General features: G+C 42.5%; 1 protein-coding gene across 5 annotated transcripts in view; it reads left to right on the forward strand.

Moving 5' to 3' along the window:
* The window catches only part of ZCCHC2 (zinc finger CCHC-type containing 2), a 47,301-nt gene that overhangs the window by 3,346 nt on the left and 30,164 nt on the right, over window positions 1-13,791 (forward strand). For all 5 annotated transcript variants that reach the window (XM_054814787.1, XM_054814788.1, XM_054814790.1 and 2 more), the window contains exon 2: window positions 13,031-13,142. In XM_054814787.1, coding sequence (XP_054670762.1) covers window positions 13,031-13,142 — 112 coding nt within the window. The remainder of the gene's footprint in view (window positions 1-13,030; window positions 13,143-13,791) is intronic.

The raw sequence follows: 13,791 nt of genomic DNA on the forward strand, positions 1-13,791 counted from the left end.
CGTAGCTGTACTGTTAAATTGGACTTGATTTAAAATCCTGTCGGGCGTCCACAGGCTTTTTATCCTCCTTTAATCTCTGGAATGTAAGTGCCTTCAGGGCTTTGAATTTGTGAACTAAAACGGTTCATAAAGACCTCTTTGAATTTTTCTTGGGCTGGCCCCGGGTCAGAAGGGCTGGGCTCCCTCTTTGGCTATAACCGGCTCTGTGGCCGTGCAGGCAGCGGCCGCGCAGCACAGCACACGCAGCTTTGCCTCCCGCCCTTGTGATGCTCGCCGTGCCCCCAGGGCCAGCCCGCCGTCCGCCTTGCTGCCGCCCCTCACGGCGGCACGGGAAGTACCCGGAGCAGGCGGTTCCTGTCACGTTTTGCAATGGCCGCACCTGGAAGGAGTACTTGAACTTTCTCTTCCCCCGTTAAACAGGGACAGCCAGGTTCTGCGGCGGCAGAAGAACCGATAAAGGGCGGGGGAAGGAACCCCAACACAAAGAGCACCGTAACGGCCCGGAGGCCTCTCCCCTTTCCCGGCCTGAGAACGGCCGGGGGGAGGGGGTGACCTCTCGCTTTGTTTGCGGGGAGGAGGGATCGATCATGGCGCGTCCCCGCCCCGCGAGGGCACAGCCCCTGCTCCCCTCGGCCCTTCCCCCGCCGTCCCGGTGGAGGCGAAGGGGCTGGTCTCCCCGACGAGCCGCTCCGCGAGACCCCTCCTCGAGCAGGGATCCGGTGACGAATGCTCACGGCTCCTTCCCGCCCCCAGTCAAGATGGCGGCGGCGGAGCCTGCGCTCCTGGTCACGTGCCCGCAGGGCGGTTTCCTCTCGGTCCCGCCGGGGGAGGGGACGCGCCCTCTGTTGCATAACGAGAACGGTCTCGGTCGTTCCGCACCCGCGTAGCGGCGCCCGGTCCCGCCGCCCCGGGGGTTGGAGGGGGTCCGCGCTCCCGGCCGACCAATGGGAGGGGGGAGGAGAGCCCCGCGGCCCCTTCCCCCGCGCGGCGCCGGGACCCCGCCGCGCCCGTTCGGGTCCGTGGGGCGAGGAGCTGTCCCTGCCCGGAGCGCTGGAGATCCCGCAGCCCTGTTGCTGAAGGGGGAAGCCTAGGGCGTGGGAAGGCCCCGGGGCAAGGCTTTGCCGCAAGCGCGGCCTGTCCCGAGAGGGGCTGTGGTGTGCCTGGTTTATCGAACGGATAAACCACAGGAGAAGTTCTGTGCTGAGAAGCTGCCAGCTCAGCTCTGGTCTTCCTTAACGGTCTTCTGAACAGTCTGAAGATGGTAGGAGGACTGTTGTTCACATCACCCATGAAATAATAGGTGCCTGTGGCAAGCAATGGTGATGTGAAATCAACCTGCAGAGGTGATGGAGTTCAGACCTGGAATTGAACGGGGTAGTTTTATTTGTCAAGTTTAGATTCTGAATTCCTTAGGGTAAGGCCTGTGTTACTGCATGTGCCATATCTAACAAAATGGCTTGGTTTGAGGCATCAAGGAGCCTATAACATTTAGCTGTAATGAACAGCATAGCACAAGAGGCTCACCTACAAAGAATTTGTAGGTGATTTACTAGAACATAAAGAAGTTTACTTTTTTCCCATGATTGGGATTATGTTTTCTGGATAGGATCTGTGCTGTCTGATAAGATTGAGCTCACATTAAAATTGCTTTTGACAAAGGATTAATAGGATTGCTGCTCTTTTTGGTCTCCTATTTTAATGATCCTTTAAGAACTTAACACTTGTTAGTGATACATTTTAACAGATTTGGCTGATAAATTCAAAAGTTGTAGGAGATAGGACTGTTGGAATGGGATGGGCAGAAGTAGATTGCCTTATAATGGCATAAACTTTGTTTCTTTAAGAAAGTGTTCTGAAATACTTTTGGTTTTACTTAAGGTAGAAACACTTGATAATATTTGCAGATTTTTAAATGAAAGTGTAGTTTCTAATAACAGCTTTTGGGAAAAAAAGTCATTGATACATTAAGCTGTGCAGAATATGAACATTGAATCTAAAGCTAAAGTATAAGAATAAATCAGCAGCATTCACATCTGTAGTCATAGAACAAGCATTCATGTGCAAAGAGTCTGCTGATACCACTATATATATTGGTTTAAGTAACAGAACAGATAGCTTAATTCTTGTGTTGATTATATTTGTTTCATAAGAGCATCAGTGTCAAAGCTTCTATAGGTACATCAGTGATAAAAGGAAGACTAGGGAAAATGTGGGCCCTCTCCAGAAGGAAATGGGAGACCTGCTTACCCAGGATATGGGGGAGGCTGAGGTACTCAACAACTTTTTTGCCTCAGTCTTCACCAGCAAGTGCTCTAGCCACACCACCCAAGTCATAGAAGGCAAAGGCAGGGACTGGGAGAATGAAGAACCACCCACTGTAGGGGAAGATGAGGTATGAGACCATCTAAGGAAGCTGAAGGTGCACAGATCCATGGGACCTGATGAGATGCATCTGTGGGTCCTGAGGGAACTGGCGGATGAAGTTGCTAAGCCGTTATCCATCATATTTGAGAACTCGTTGCAGTTCGGTGAAGTTCTCACTGACTGGAAAAGGGGAAACATAACCCTCATTTTTAAAAAGGAAGGAAAGGAAGACCTGAGGAACTACAGGCCGGTCAGTCTCACCTCTGTGGCTGGCAGGATCATGGAGCAGATCCTCCTGGAAACTGTACTCAGGCACATGGAAAATGAGGAGATGATTGGTGACAGCCAACATGGCTTCACTAAGGGCAAATCGTGCCTGGCAAATTTGGTGGCCTTCTATGACAGGGTTACAGTGTTGGTGGGTAAGAGGAGAGCAACTGATGTCATCTACCTGGAGCTGTGCAAAGCACAACATCCTTGTCTCTAAATTGGAGAACATGGATTTGATGGATGGTCCACTTGGTGGATAAGGAATTGGCTGAATGGTCACACTCAGAGTTGTGGTCAACGGCTGGATGTCCAAGTGGAGCCCAGTGACAAATGGCATTCCTCAGGGGTCGGTGCTGGGACTGGTGCTGTTTAACATCTTTGTCGGTGATGTGGACAGTGGGATCGAGTGCACCCTTAGCAAGTTTGCCAGTGACACCAACCTGTGTGGTGCGATTGACACGCTAGAGGCAAGGGATGCCATCCAGAGGGACCTTGACAGGCTTGAGAGGTGGGCCCGTGCGAGCCGCATGAAGTTCAACAAGGTCAAGTGCGAGGTCCTGCACATGGGTCAGGGCAATCCCAAGCACAGCTACAGGCTGGGTAGAGAATGGATTGAGAGCAGCCCTGAGGAGAAGGATTTGGGGGTGTTGGTGGATGAGAAGCTCAACATGAGCCAGCAATGTGCGCTTGCAGCCCAGAAAGCCAACCATATCCTCGGCTGCGTCAGAAGCAGCATGACCAGCAGGTCGAGGGAGGTGATCCTGCCCCTCTACTCCACTCTCGTGAGACCCCACTTGGAGTACTGCGTCCAGCTCTGGGGGCCCCAGTACAAGAAAGACATGGAGCTGTTGGAGCGAGTCCGGAGGAGGGCCACAAAGCTGATCAGAGGGCTGGAGCACCTCTCCTATGAGGACAGGCTGAGAGAGTTGGGGTTGTTCAGCCTGGAGAAGAGAAGGCTCTGGGGAGACCTTACAGCAGCCTTCCAGTACCTAGAGGGGGCCTACAGGAAAGGTGCGGGCGGACTGTTTACAAGGGCATGTAGTGATAGCACAAAGGGTAATGGCTTTAAACTGAAGGAGGGTCGATTTAGATTAGATGTTAGAAAGAAATTCTTTACTGTTAGAGTGGTGAGGTACTGGAACAGGTTGCCCAGAGAGGTTGTGGCTCCCCCCCTCCCCGGAAGCGTTTAAGGCCAGGTTGGATGGGGCTTTGGGCAACCTGGTCTAGCAGAGGGTGTCCCTGCCCATGGCGGGGGTGTTGGAACTAGATGATCTTTGAGGTCCCTTCCAACCCAACCCATTCAATGAGTCTATGACTTTATTGCCTATCTTGCTCCATCCCATCCAAGATCTGAGATCAGAATGCTGAAACACTGCAGGTCTGAGTACGTGCTAACATAATAAATGTGAATTGTGTTAGATGCTGGGACATTTAATCAGGCATACTTGACAGTAATAGAACTAAAGTTCTGTTGAAATGAGCAATCTCCTGGAGATAATGGTTTGCTGAATAGTATTCTAATTAGCTGGCTGGAGGATTCTGTATAGAAAAAGTCTCTACTTACAAACAAAGGGAAAGTTTCTATTTGCAGAGTATTTTTTTTAGCTTCTATTTATAGGATATTTTGTCTACAAATTAGAAGAGTGCTTTTATGATTGATCTTCAGTTATTTGCAGCAGAACAAGGTAGGAGAACTTAATTTTAGAAACTAAGATCTTTGTCTGTAGGAACAAAAATACAGGCAATCCCATTTTGAAGCTGCAGTGTACTCTTTTCAGTGTCTTAAGAGTACAAGGGAAAGTGTGTCTTCAGAGCCTGGTTTAAATAAGAGACAGAAAGATTAAAAAATATCATTTTACTCCTGCCAAAGATCTTTTAAATGGTGGTACGCTCCAGGAAAATACTAATGGTTTACAAGTTTTGCATACTGAGGTAAAAAGTATTCTGGCTCCCTCAGTGAACCAACACCCTTGTTTCTGAATAGGAATTTCTCTGACTTCAAACAGGAGTTAAGGATTTCCAGAAACATTACTGGAAGTCTTCTGGAAAGGAAGTCCTAACTACATAAAAGACAATGCCTAAAATGAAAGACTTCTGTTTAAACGTGCATGCTAATGCTCCAGGAAATTACGGAGTAAAAACTTTCACTTCTTTCAGTTGTTCTGGTCATTCAGCTCTAAATAGGAGGTGTTAGGACAAGACAAGTTTGTAGCCTTAGCCAGTCCCTTTATACCAGGGTTAATGAGCCTCTCGCTGTTTTACATGCCACTTTCTTCTCCAACATATTAAATGAGCACTGGGGGAAGTGAAAATACACCCATTACTTCCTAATGCTTGCATTTAGATTACTGTTGTTTAGCTGTGGTCCCATTTTCAGTGTTGCCCAATGTTGACTTATTTGTAGATAGCAGCATCTCACTGGGCTTGGAGTACTGAAGACTCTCAGCTCTTTCTAAAAAATCTACAGAAAAAAAATGCAGACAGCAGCAGTAAGATGGCTGTATCTATGAAACCACTCAAGTCTGTAGGATTCTGTCTACTTAAATCTCTGTCACCTCACTTACTTGCCCATATCAGTGTCTAGCTATAGCTGCCCTAGAAAACACTGCAGTTGATTTTCATTAACTGTAATTAATACTAAATATCTACTTTTCTTCCAAGGCTTGGTGAATTTCTGTAGTATCCTCTAATGCTTTCAGAGACTGAGGCTTGCAGAGGACAAGCTCAGAGATCTGGCTGGAAACTGCATTCCTTCGTGAGCTTCTTGCCTTTCGTCAACCTCTTAATCTTGTCCTTTTTGGGAAAAGAAAGTAAAAATACTTTTAATAGTGAAAAGAGATTTAATGCCTTGGGAAGTCTCTTAAGAGTGAGATAAGAACATAACAGAGGGATTTTCTGTTATTTGGAACTGCCATACATGAAAGAATACTTTCAAACTATGCTGCTTAGACCTCTTGAGTTCAAGGATTGCACAAAATGACATATTACCCTCTGCCAGTAGTTAAAAGTAGTAATGAAGGCATCATCTCTTCTCAATACTGATTGTACTTCAGTGAACTGCTCTTAAGGGGCAAATGTTTTTTAAATCTTTCCATCACTCTAGGCCGCTGTGAGAATAATTTTTGTATCAGTCTGAAAATTACATTCAGGTAATTTTCTTCTTATTCAACAGACAATTGTAACAGTACTGAAGTTACACAAACTTGGATGAACAACCAACTGGTGATGCAGTAAAGTTCGATCTGTTGCATTGCTGGCTTTAGCTTCAAATTTTTACTTTGTCATGGGCTAGCTAGGTTAGATTGTAACTGTGGTTTAGGTCCAGTTAAAAGCTCAGATACAGATGAGACCTAGAGAAATAACAGCTGTGTTTCTAGCGAACACAAGGTGTGGTATTCCCCCAGCACTGTAAATCATTGCTGTAGCTGACATGTCAGGTACTTCAAGTGTAATTGCCACAGGCCTTGATAGCTGAAGTTGTCAATACTGCGTAAGAGGTTGGTATGCCCTTTGTCTCAAAATTATCATGATTTCACAGTGCTACAAGTTAGTCAATATGTGATTGCTGAAGTTGTCATATGGTGTGAATCAGCTGATGTTTTTTCAAAAGGTTTCTGTCTCCCTCCTAGTGTTTTGTTTCTGCCTCTTACAGGTTAGCTCTTAAAATAGTTTCACAAAACAAATATGCCTTAAAGTACTCTTGGGCAACTATGCGTTCTCTCTGTGCAGTCCAGCTTACCAGATACAAGCTAATAGGACAGTTGCATTTGAATCGTATGCTCAGCCAGTCAGGCTTTTATTGCACTTATTATGGGATTTTATGTCTGGTCAGAGAACCGCAAAATGACTGAGGTTGGCTGGGACCTCTGGAGGTCATCTTATCCACCACCTCCCCCTGCTCAAGCAGGGCCACCTAGAGCCATGGATGCCCAGGACCATGTCCGGATGGCTTTTGAGTATCTCCAAGGATGGAGACTCCACAACCTCTCTGGGCAACCTGTGCCAGTGCTCAGTCACCCTGATGGTGAAAAAGTGTTTCCTGATGTTCAGAGGGAATCTCCTGTGTTTCAGTCTGTGCCCATTGCCTCTTGGCCTGTCAGTGGGCACCGCTGGAAAGACCCTGGCTCCATCCTCTTTGCACCCTCCCTTCAGATGTGTACATATATATGTATACATATACATGCATTTTTATATGTATAGGTCCTTTTCTGCAAAGCTGCTTTCTAGCTGGTTAGGCCCCAGCTTGTGTGGTGCCTGAAGTTGTTCTTCCCCAGGTGCAGGACTTTGCACTTCCCCTTGTTGAACTTCATAAGGTTCCTGTCAGCCCATTTCTCTTGCCTTGTGATTCTATGTGGAATAAGCATTACTGTTCTGGAGGTTGATTCTGCATGTGAAAAGATTACAAGGAAGCATTTAAGTTTTTTGTTGGCTGTGAACAAAAGAGAGATCATTTGGTAGATTTTTGTGGTCTTAGATCTTGAGGCCGATTCTGTTCTTAGTCTTGTAGGACAACTCTCTGCATCTCAAATCAAATCGGGCAGTGCCATTGCGTAGTTCAGAGCTTGCAAACTGAAGCATAAGTGAAGCGGTAATGTCAGTTGGGCAATTGTCTTCAGTCTTGATCTTGCATTTGGCTAGCAGCTTGTCTAAGTAGCGGATTTTTTGCATGGGAGACAATCTGTTGTAACAACAGTAGTCAATGTTAAACAGATTTTGAAGCATTTTGAAGCATTGCTGCCCTGTATGTTTGCATTTGTGAGTATTAAATGCATGTGCTGGATTTCCATTTAAGTATAAGATGATGTGAGTATTCTATCCCTATATCCAAGCAACAGCAAGAATTAGGTGATAGGGTGCAGATACAGTTGCACACAGCCTTGAGTAAGGCTTCCTCTTTGCTGCTGCTGTCATCAAGAGGGTTCAGCAGCACACAAGTACATATGCAGTTTCAGCTGAATCTTGCTTCTTGAGAGGTGGTGTTTAGCCTTTGTGCTAATGTAGCTGTATAGCTGTGTGTCACATATGATAGCTATGTATCTGCATATCACAGTTGTGAAGCAATAAGGGTGGTAAGCTGGTAAGGATTGTTTTAAGCAAATCATGGCTTTGATCTTGTAACTGGCACCACATCTATTAATGATTATTCTGACATCACTCAAATTTCTCTAAGGTACAGATGCTGTAGTTGATAACTCGTGATCATGAGTTAGACCTTGATTCTTCCAAGATGCCTTCTTTCATCTGGTTTTGTTTGCCAGTTCCCACTTGTACATGAATGAGTGAGCTGTGCCAGTTTACATCTGCACAGCCTGCAAGGCTAAGTAGCGCTGTCCCTAACAGCACATTTACTGATGTCTTGCAGAAAAATAAGCTTTCATATTTGGGCATGTAGAACTAATAAAGCTGTCCAGCTGCTGTAAACAGGTTTCCCTTGTTAGTGCTCATCAAAGCTGATGCATGAATAGTTCTTTTATGAAAGTGCAGTGCAACCATTAGAAGACTTATGTGCATCAGTCATTTGCTCATAATGATTAATAGGCTATCCAGTAACAGATTTCATTACATATTGCCAAACCAATACCAGCATGACATTTTTTGATCAGCCATCTATGTTAAAAGAAGGCAGAGTTTGGACATCTGTCACGTGTAGACTAGCTGTGATTTGCTCAGCTCACAGATGTTAGTTATACATAGCGACATCCTTCTGAGCAGGAGGGCTCTCCACTTTAGACATTTGGTGCTTGTCTTTACAGTCCTAGGAAACATCTCAAGTGATAGGTGGGGTTTTTTTAATATGGTACTTGCTTTCAACCATATGAGGAAAGATACCTTGGATACAAGACTCTGGTCGAGATTGTGAGAACAGACAATTTTTAGAGCACACTCTTAGTTCATTTCAATTTCAAGGAGAAATGTAGTTAATCCTCTAGTCCATCACAAAGATCTGTGTGATTATCAAATTAATTATCTGGCAGCTGGTTTGGGGCCACCCACATTTCTTGCTTCACTGTATTTTAATCATTAGCAGCAGCACTGTGAGCTGCAGTGAATCCTTGCATATGAAAGCCTGACAGTGACAAAGGCTTATGCAAGAATTAACCTTACACTTGCATGTGTTATGTCAATACATTTTATTCATTGATAGGAAACGACTAGCACAATTAGCGCTATACAGCATGACCATCCATGGGAGCTCCTTGGCTGCATACCCAGTTTTAAAGGACTTGTGTTTGTGGTGTGACTGGCACCAGGTAACAACCCACAATGCCACTCTTAAAATTCATTGGGCCTCCAGACTGCCTAGACTTTCCAGTCACTTGCATGCTAGAGTTGTCCGCTCTGACAATGCCATTTGTATTTTAGTTACTTGTGTTTTATATACGACTGTCACAGTAGTTAACACCAAATGTGAAGAGTTGTTGTGCAGCGTAAGATAGGATCTGGAGCTGGCACGGAAACAACCCTTTCAGTCTGTAAGGTAAAGCTATGACTGCCCTCGATTACCCTCCTGCATTCTACTAGGTATTGTGAAAGCTATCATTCACAAAACACACGCAGTACATACTACTGGTTTAACTTTCTAGGTGAAGAACTTTCCAAGTGAATAAATTATGAACTTTTCTACGGTTACGATGATTTATAAAATCATCGGTGTCAGGACATGTTTACATACAGGTTTGAACCATGTAATATTTTGCAATTTAGAGGGAGCCTTCAAATGTGGATGTAGTTCGCCTGGTATGGAATGCTGCCATGGATAGAAAAGTAACCGCTCTAGAACTATTCTCTCCAAAATATTTGAACACTGTTACAAAGATGATATATATGCTAGGCGAGAAGCAGTTTTCTAGTATTAGGAGGTGTAGCAGTAATATTTAATGCTTCTTTGACATGAACTGAGCAGAATATATCTTTGAAGTAAATCTTATTTCCACACTTCTCTTCTAAAAACTGCTCATAATTTCTTGGGCTACTTAACTAGCAATTATTTATTAGAATAAACTGTAATTTATTTTTCCATTAATCAGAACAAATAGCATGACTTTGAATGCGAAAGAAGGTCTGAGTTTTTAAATTTGATTGTTTTTAGATACATTTGTGAATTTAAAAAAAAAAAAGTAATTGATTAGCCACCTAGTCTCAGCTTGTTCCTTAAAATGAAAAAAACACTGCCTTCAGCTCTTACAGTCATGATTTCAGAGGTGGAAAAAGACATCTTAGAAAAATAAAACAAATTGAATAGTGTCAGAGCCTCTGTCAGAGTTAATCCAAATGTCTGTTGTCTTCTGTATGCAGTGTGGAAGAAAGGTATCAAAGCTGCTTTTGGCAAAGCATCTGGCTGTAGTTTAAGGAAGACCTTACTTCTGCCAGAGAATTGACATTGATCTTCTCTAGAAATCTTGAGTCAGTTGTTTGATTTCATGTCAGGAAGACATTCACTCTCATACCAAAATATGGGCTAAACTTGACAGTTTATGTAGTTTGGACACAGCCAGTTTATTATAATAGTAGTGCTTTTTGTGGACAGTCTTAAATGAATCACAGTTTTAACAGGGTAACTTTAATGCTCAAATGCCAACAGTTTTGTGAATAATGCATGACCAGGAGTTAACACTTATTTACTTGGGTTTGGTTATGTCCACAGTTGTTATGAAATGTCTGACAAAACAGTATCAATGGGAGTCTTGAGGAGATCTGAAAGTGGCTCTCTCCAGAGCATGCTTATGATTTTTTTTTTAAAATTTATTTTATTAAACTAAACTTGCAAATTTGCTAAAGCTGTTAAAATGCTACCTCATTGGTATACAGCTATTTTGCTTTCTTATTCCAAATCTGACATAGTGCTCATAATTTATTAGAAGTTTGAAGCATGAAATACTGTTTTGATCAGTTAAGTTTGCTGAGATTGTTTACAGAGTGACTAGGGACTTGGGTGAGTTTTATCTTGAGGAAACAAAGCATGTTCTATATTTTAAGTCTGATTGCTTTGAAACCTGAAATTACTGACACTCAGTGTAGAACACAAACTGACACTGATTTAGATGAAACAGCTAGAATGTTGTTCTGTTCCTCAGACCATCTGTAGTGCAGTCTAAAGACACATAGATGTTTGCATGCTAATTGTGTTCTGCTGCTAATGTGACTGATGAAAGTTAGATTAACACTATATCCAGGGCAGGCTTCATGTCTGTATACTCACTGGGTCCTAAATGAGTTGAGTGTATTGTTAGGAGTTGCCACAGTTTGTACCCACGCTGTAGGTGATGTGAAACTGGTTTAGTAAGATGAAGCAAGCTTTAGTTGGTACATCTCTCAAATCTGAAGAAGTTCATTGAAGAATTCACAAACTGCCAGGGGATTCCGATGCCTTTTGACACTTCTGTGCTTCCTCATTCTGGTCTGCCTGTTATGACAGTCTCGCAGTCCTCTGTACCAAACAAGGTAACTAGTCTTGGCTGCTGATTTGACTCATTGCATTGCACAAGTCCTTCAGGGAAAAAAATAACCACTTATATTCTGTCACTTATTTCCAGAATCTTATGCTTCCTATATTTAAAAATAAGAGTACTGTCTTAAGATTTATATTTTTCCTTCACTCATCTTTTATGAAGGTCTTTCAGTGGAACAATATTCTTCATCCTGAATGAGCAGAACAGACTTTGAACTTTCTATAGTATATATAGTATACGTCTACTCCAAAAAGTATCCATTTCTCCCAGGAATTTTGTTTTCTAGAGCTACGAATAAGATAGATGTTTGTTTACCTTCTAGCTTTCATGCTAACCAGTTGCTAAATATTTGTGGTGCATTGAATGTCCTCTATTTAACTTCTTTTGAAAGCTTTCCCAAGAAAGTTGGCCTCTGTTTTAGCTTCCAGTGCTTAATAAAAAACAGTATTTGGTTGATTTGTGGTGCTAAACAGAGAACCAGCTTCCCTCTCCCTTTGCACTGCTACCATCAATATGGTATTTGCATATTGATGGCATTTAGGTACTTCATAAGCTCACGTTATACTACTTGTTACAGATAAATAGAGGTACCTCACTTAAAATAGATTAATCCAGACACTTGCTAGTAACTTTCAGTATTTCCTGCTTCTTTGTGGATTTATCTTTTTCAGGCAATGTGTCATTTCCTTGAAATATGGAACTACACTTGTCAACTGGCAAAATCAGTTGCATCTAAAGTCATTGGATTTTTTAAAACATTTCTGAATTTTAGCTTGATCGGTCAGTTTCAGTTTTTAACAAGATCTTGTCATTAAAGAACATGTAAATTAATACATTAATGTTTTATCTTAATTTGGGAAAAATTACATAGACTGTTATTACCCTAGAGAAACCACTTGAAGTCCATGCTCATCTAATACTTTTCTGTAGTTTATCATTGTTATCCTAGTTTGTTCTTTCTTCACTTACATATCTGTCCATGTTATCTATGTTGTATGATTTCATAGAATCATAGAATCATTTTGGTTGGAAAAGACCTTTAAGATTGAGTCCAACCATAAACCTAGCACTGCCAAGTCCACCACTAAACCACGTCCCTAAGCACCAGTTGTCTAAGCGTCTTTTAAATACCTCCAGGGATGGTGACTCCTCCTTTTCTCCAGGCTAAACCACCCCAGTTCTCTCGGCTGCTCCTCACAAGACTTGCTGTTTAGACCCTTCACCAGCTTCGTTGCTCTTCTTTGGACACTCAAGCACCTCAGCTTCCTGTTCTGTCCCTCCTTATGTACTGTATTAAAACAATAGTAATTCTTGGCATATAATTTTGAAGTCTGCAGGCAAATGGGGGGAATGCGGGGGGCGGGGAAATGAGCTCTCATTAAAGAGAGGGTGATGGTGGCAGCTGGTTGCATTCTGAACGTTTAGTTGGTAAGAGGTACGTGGATTTAGCTGTTAGGACTGTATGTCCTGATAGACTGTCCAAACAGTTGTTTATGATTTCCTATATAGAAGAGGTGGCAGGCTGAAGATACAGGACATGAATATAATTGAGGAGAATATATTTAGAGTGTAGTGAGTAGATGACTTCACAGGTTAGTAGTTGAAAGAGTTCATACTACAGTAAATTAGCAATGAAGTTCTGAGCGAATGACCTTAAATTGTCCAGCTTGAGATATCCTAAAGGCATGTGATCTGTCCCCCTACCCTGTTCTGTTTTTAAAATAAATTCAGTGAAACATTGCAGGTTATAGCTGACATTTATTAAATAAATAACAAAGTAAGAACTGAAATGGCTAATGACCACCTTTTTGCCACTGTCAAGAGCTTCAGTTTTTTCTCCTGTAGAATGTACAATAAGGAACTTTATTTTTGTAATTTGTGCTGTTTAGAGCAAGCTTTGATAATAATACGTTCTATTAAGACACTTTTTTTCCTTCTCAATTTAGAATGACTTTTCCCATAGTGACTGCATGTCAAGTAATGAGACCAGTTTGCTAGAACGAACCACAGCACCTCATGATGGACTACCAATGACTTCCCATAGACCTCAGCGAGAAGGTATGTTGTCTGAGATTTCTTTTGAGGAACACTTTAAGGGTTTGGGTTGTGGTTTGTTTTTTTTTTTGAACGCTAAACTCTCCTGGAGTTGTAGAAATCTTGAATCTGCCTTGCTATACATATGAATGAGAAACTGCAGTGCTTGGTAAGTATAATAGCTTCTCTGCTGCCTACTGGGTCTTTTCTTTGTTATAACAAGTTGTCATACTTGTTAGCTGCTAACTATTAGTGACTGCATGCATGAAAATTGATTGCATTAGTTAGCTGCTAACTATTAGTGACTGCATGCATGAAAATTGATTGCAAATGGGCTTCCTCATGAAAAAAGAGGTGGGATTTGGGAGAAAACAAGAAACCTTAATGCAATTGTATTAATGGTGTTAAGATTTTTTTGAAGCAAAACTAAACATGAAGATACTGTGAAACAGTGGATAGCTTTTGCTACTTGGTTCAGTTGTATTTGATTAGTCTTGAAAACCGAAGAAATAAACCCCACGTATTAGAAGGTTTTACAGTAGTGGTAGTTTGGAGAAGTGAGAGGCTTTCCATAGAAGTAAGTCTTCTTTTGGCTCTGTATGGGAGACTGAGAACAAGGCTTCAGAGTGTAAACAGAACTCTTCCATGCAATTCCAGCAGTTTTTTTTTCTCT

This window comes from Grus americana, chromosome 2, assembly GCF_028858705.1.
Source record: "Grus americana isolate bGruAme1 chromosome 2, bGruAme1.mat, whole genome shotgun sequence".
Lineage (NCBI taxonomy): Eukaryota > Metazoa > Chordata > Aves > Gruiformes > Gruidae > Grus > Grus americana.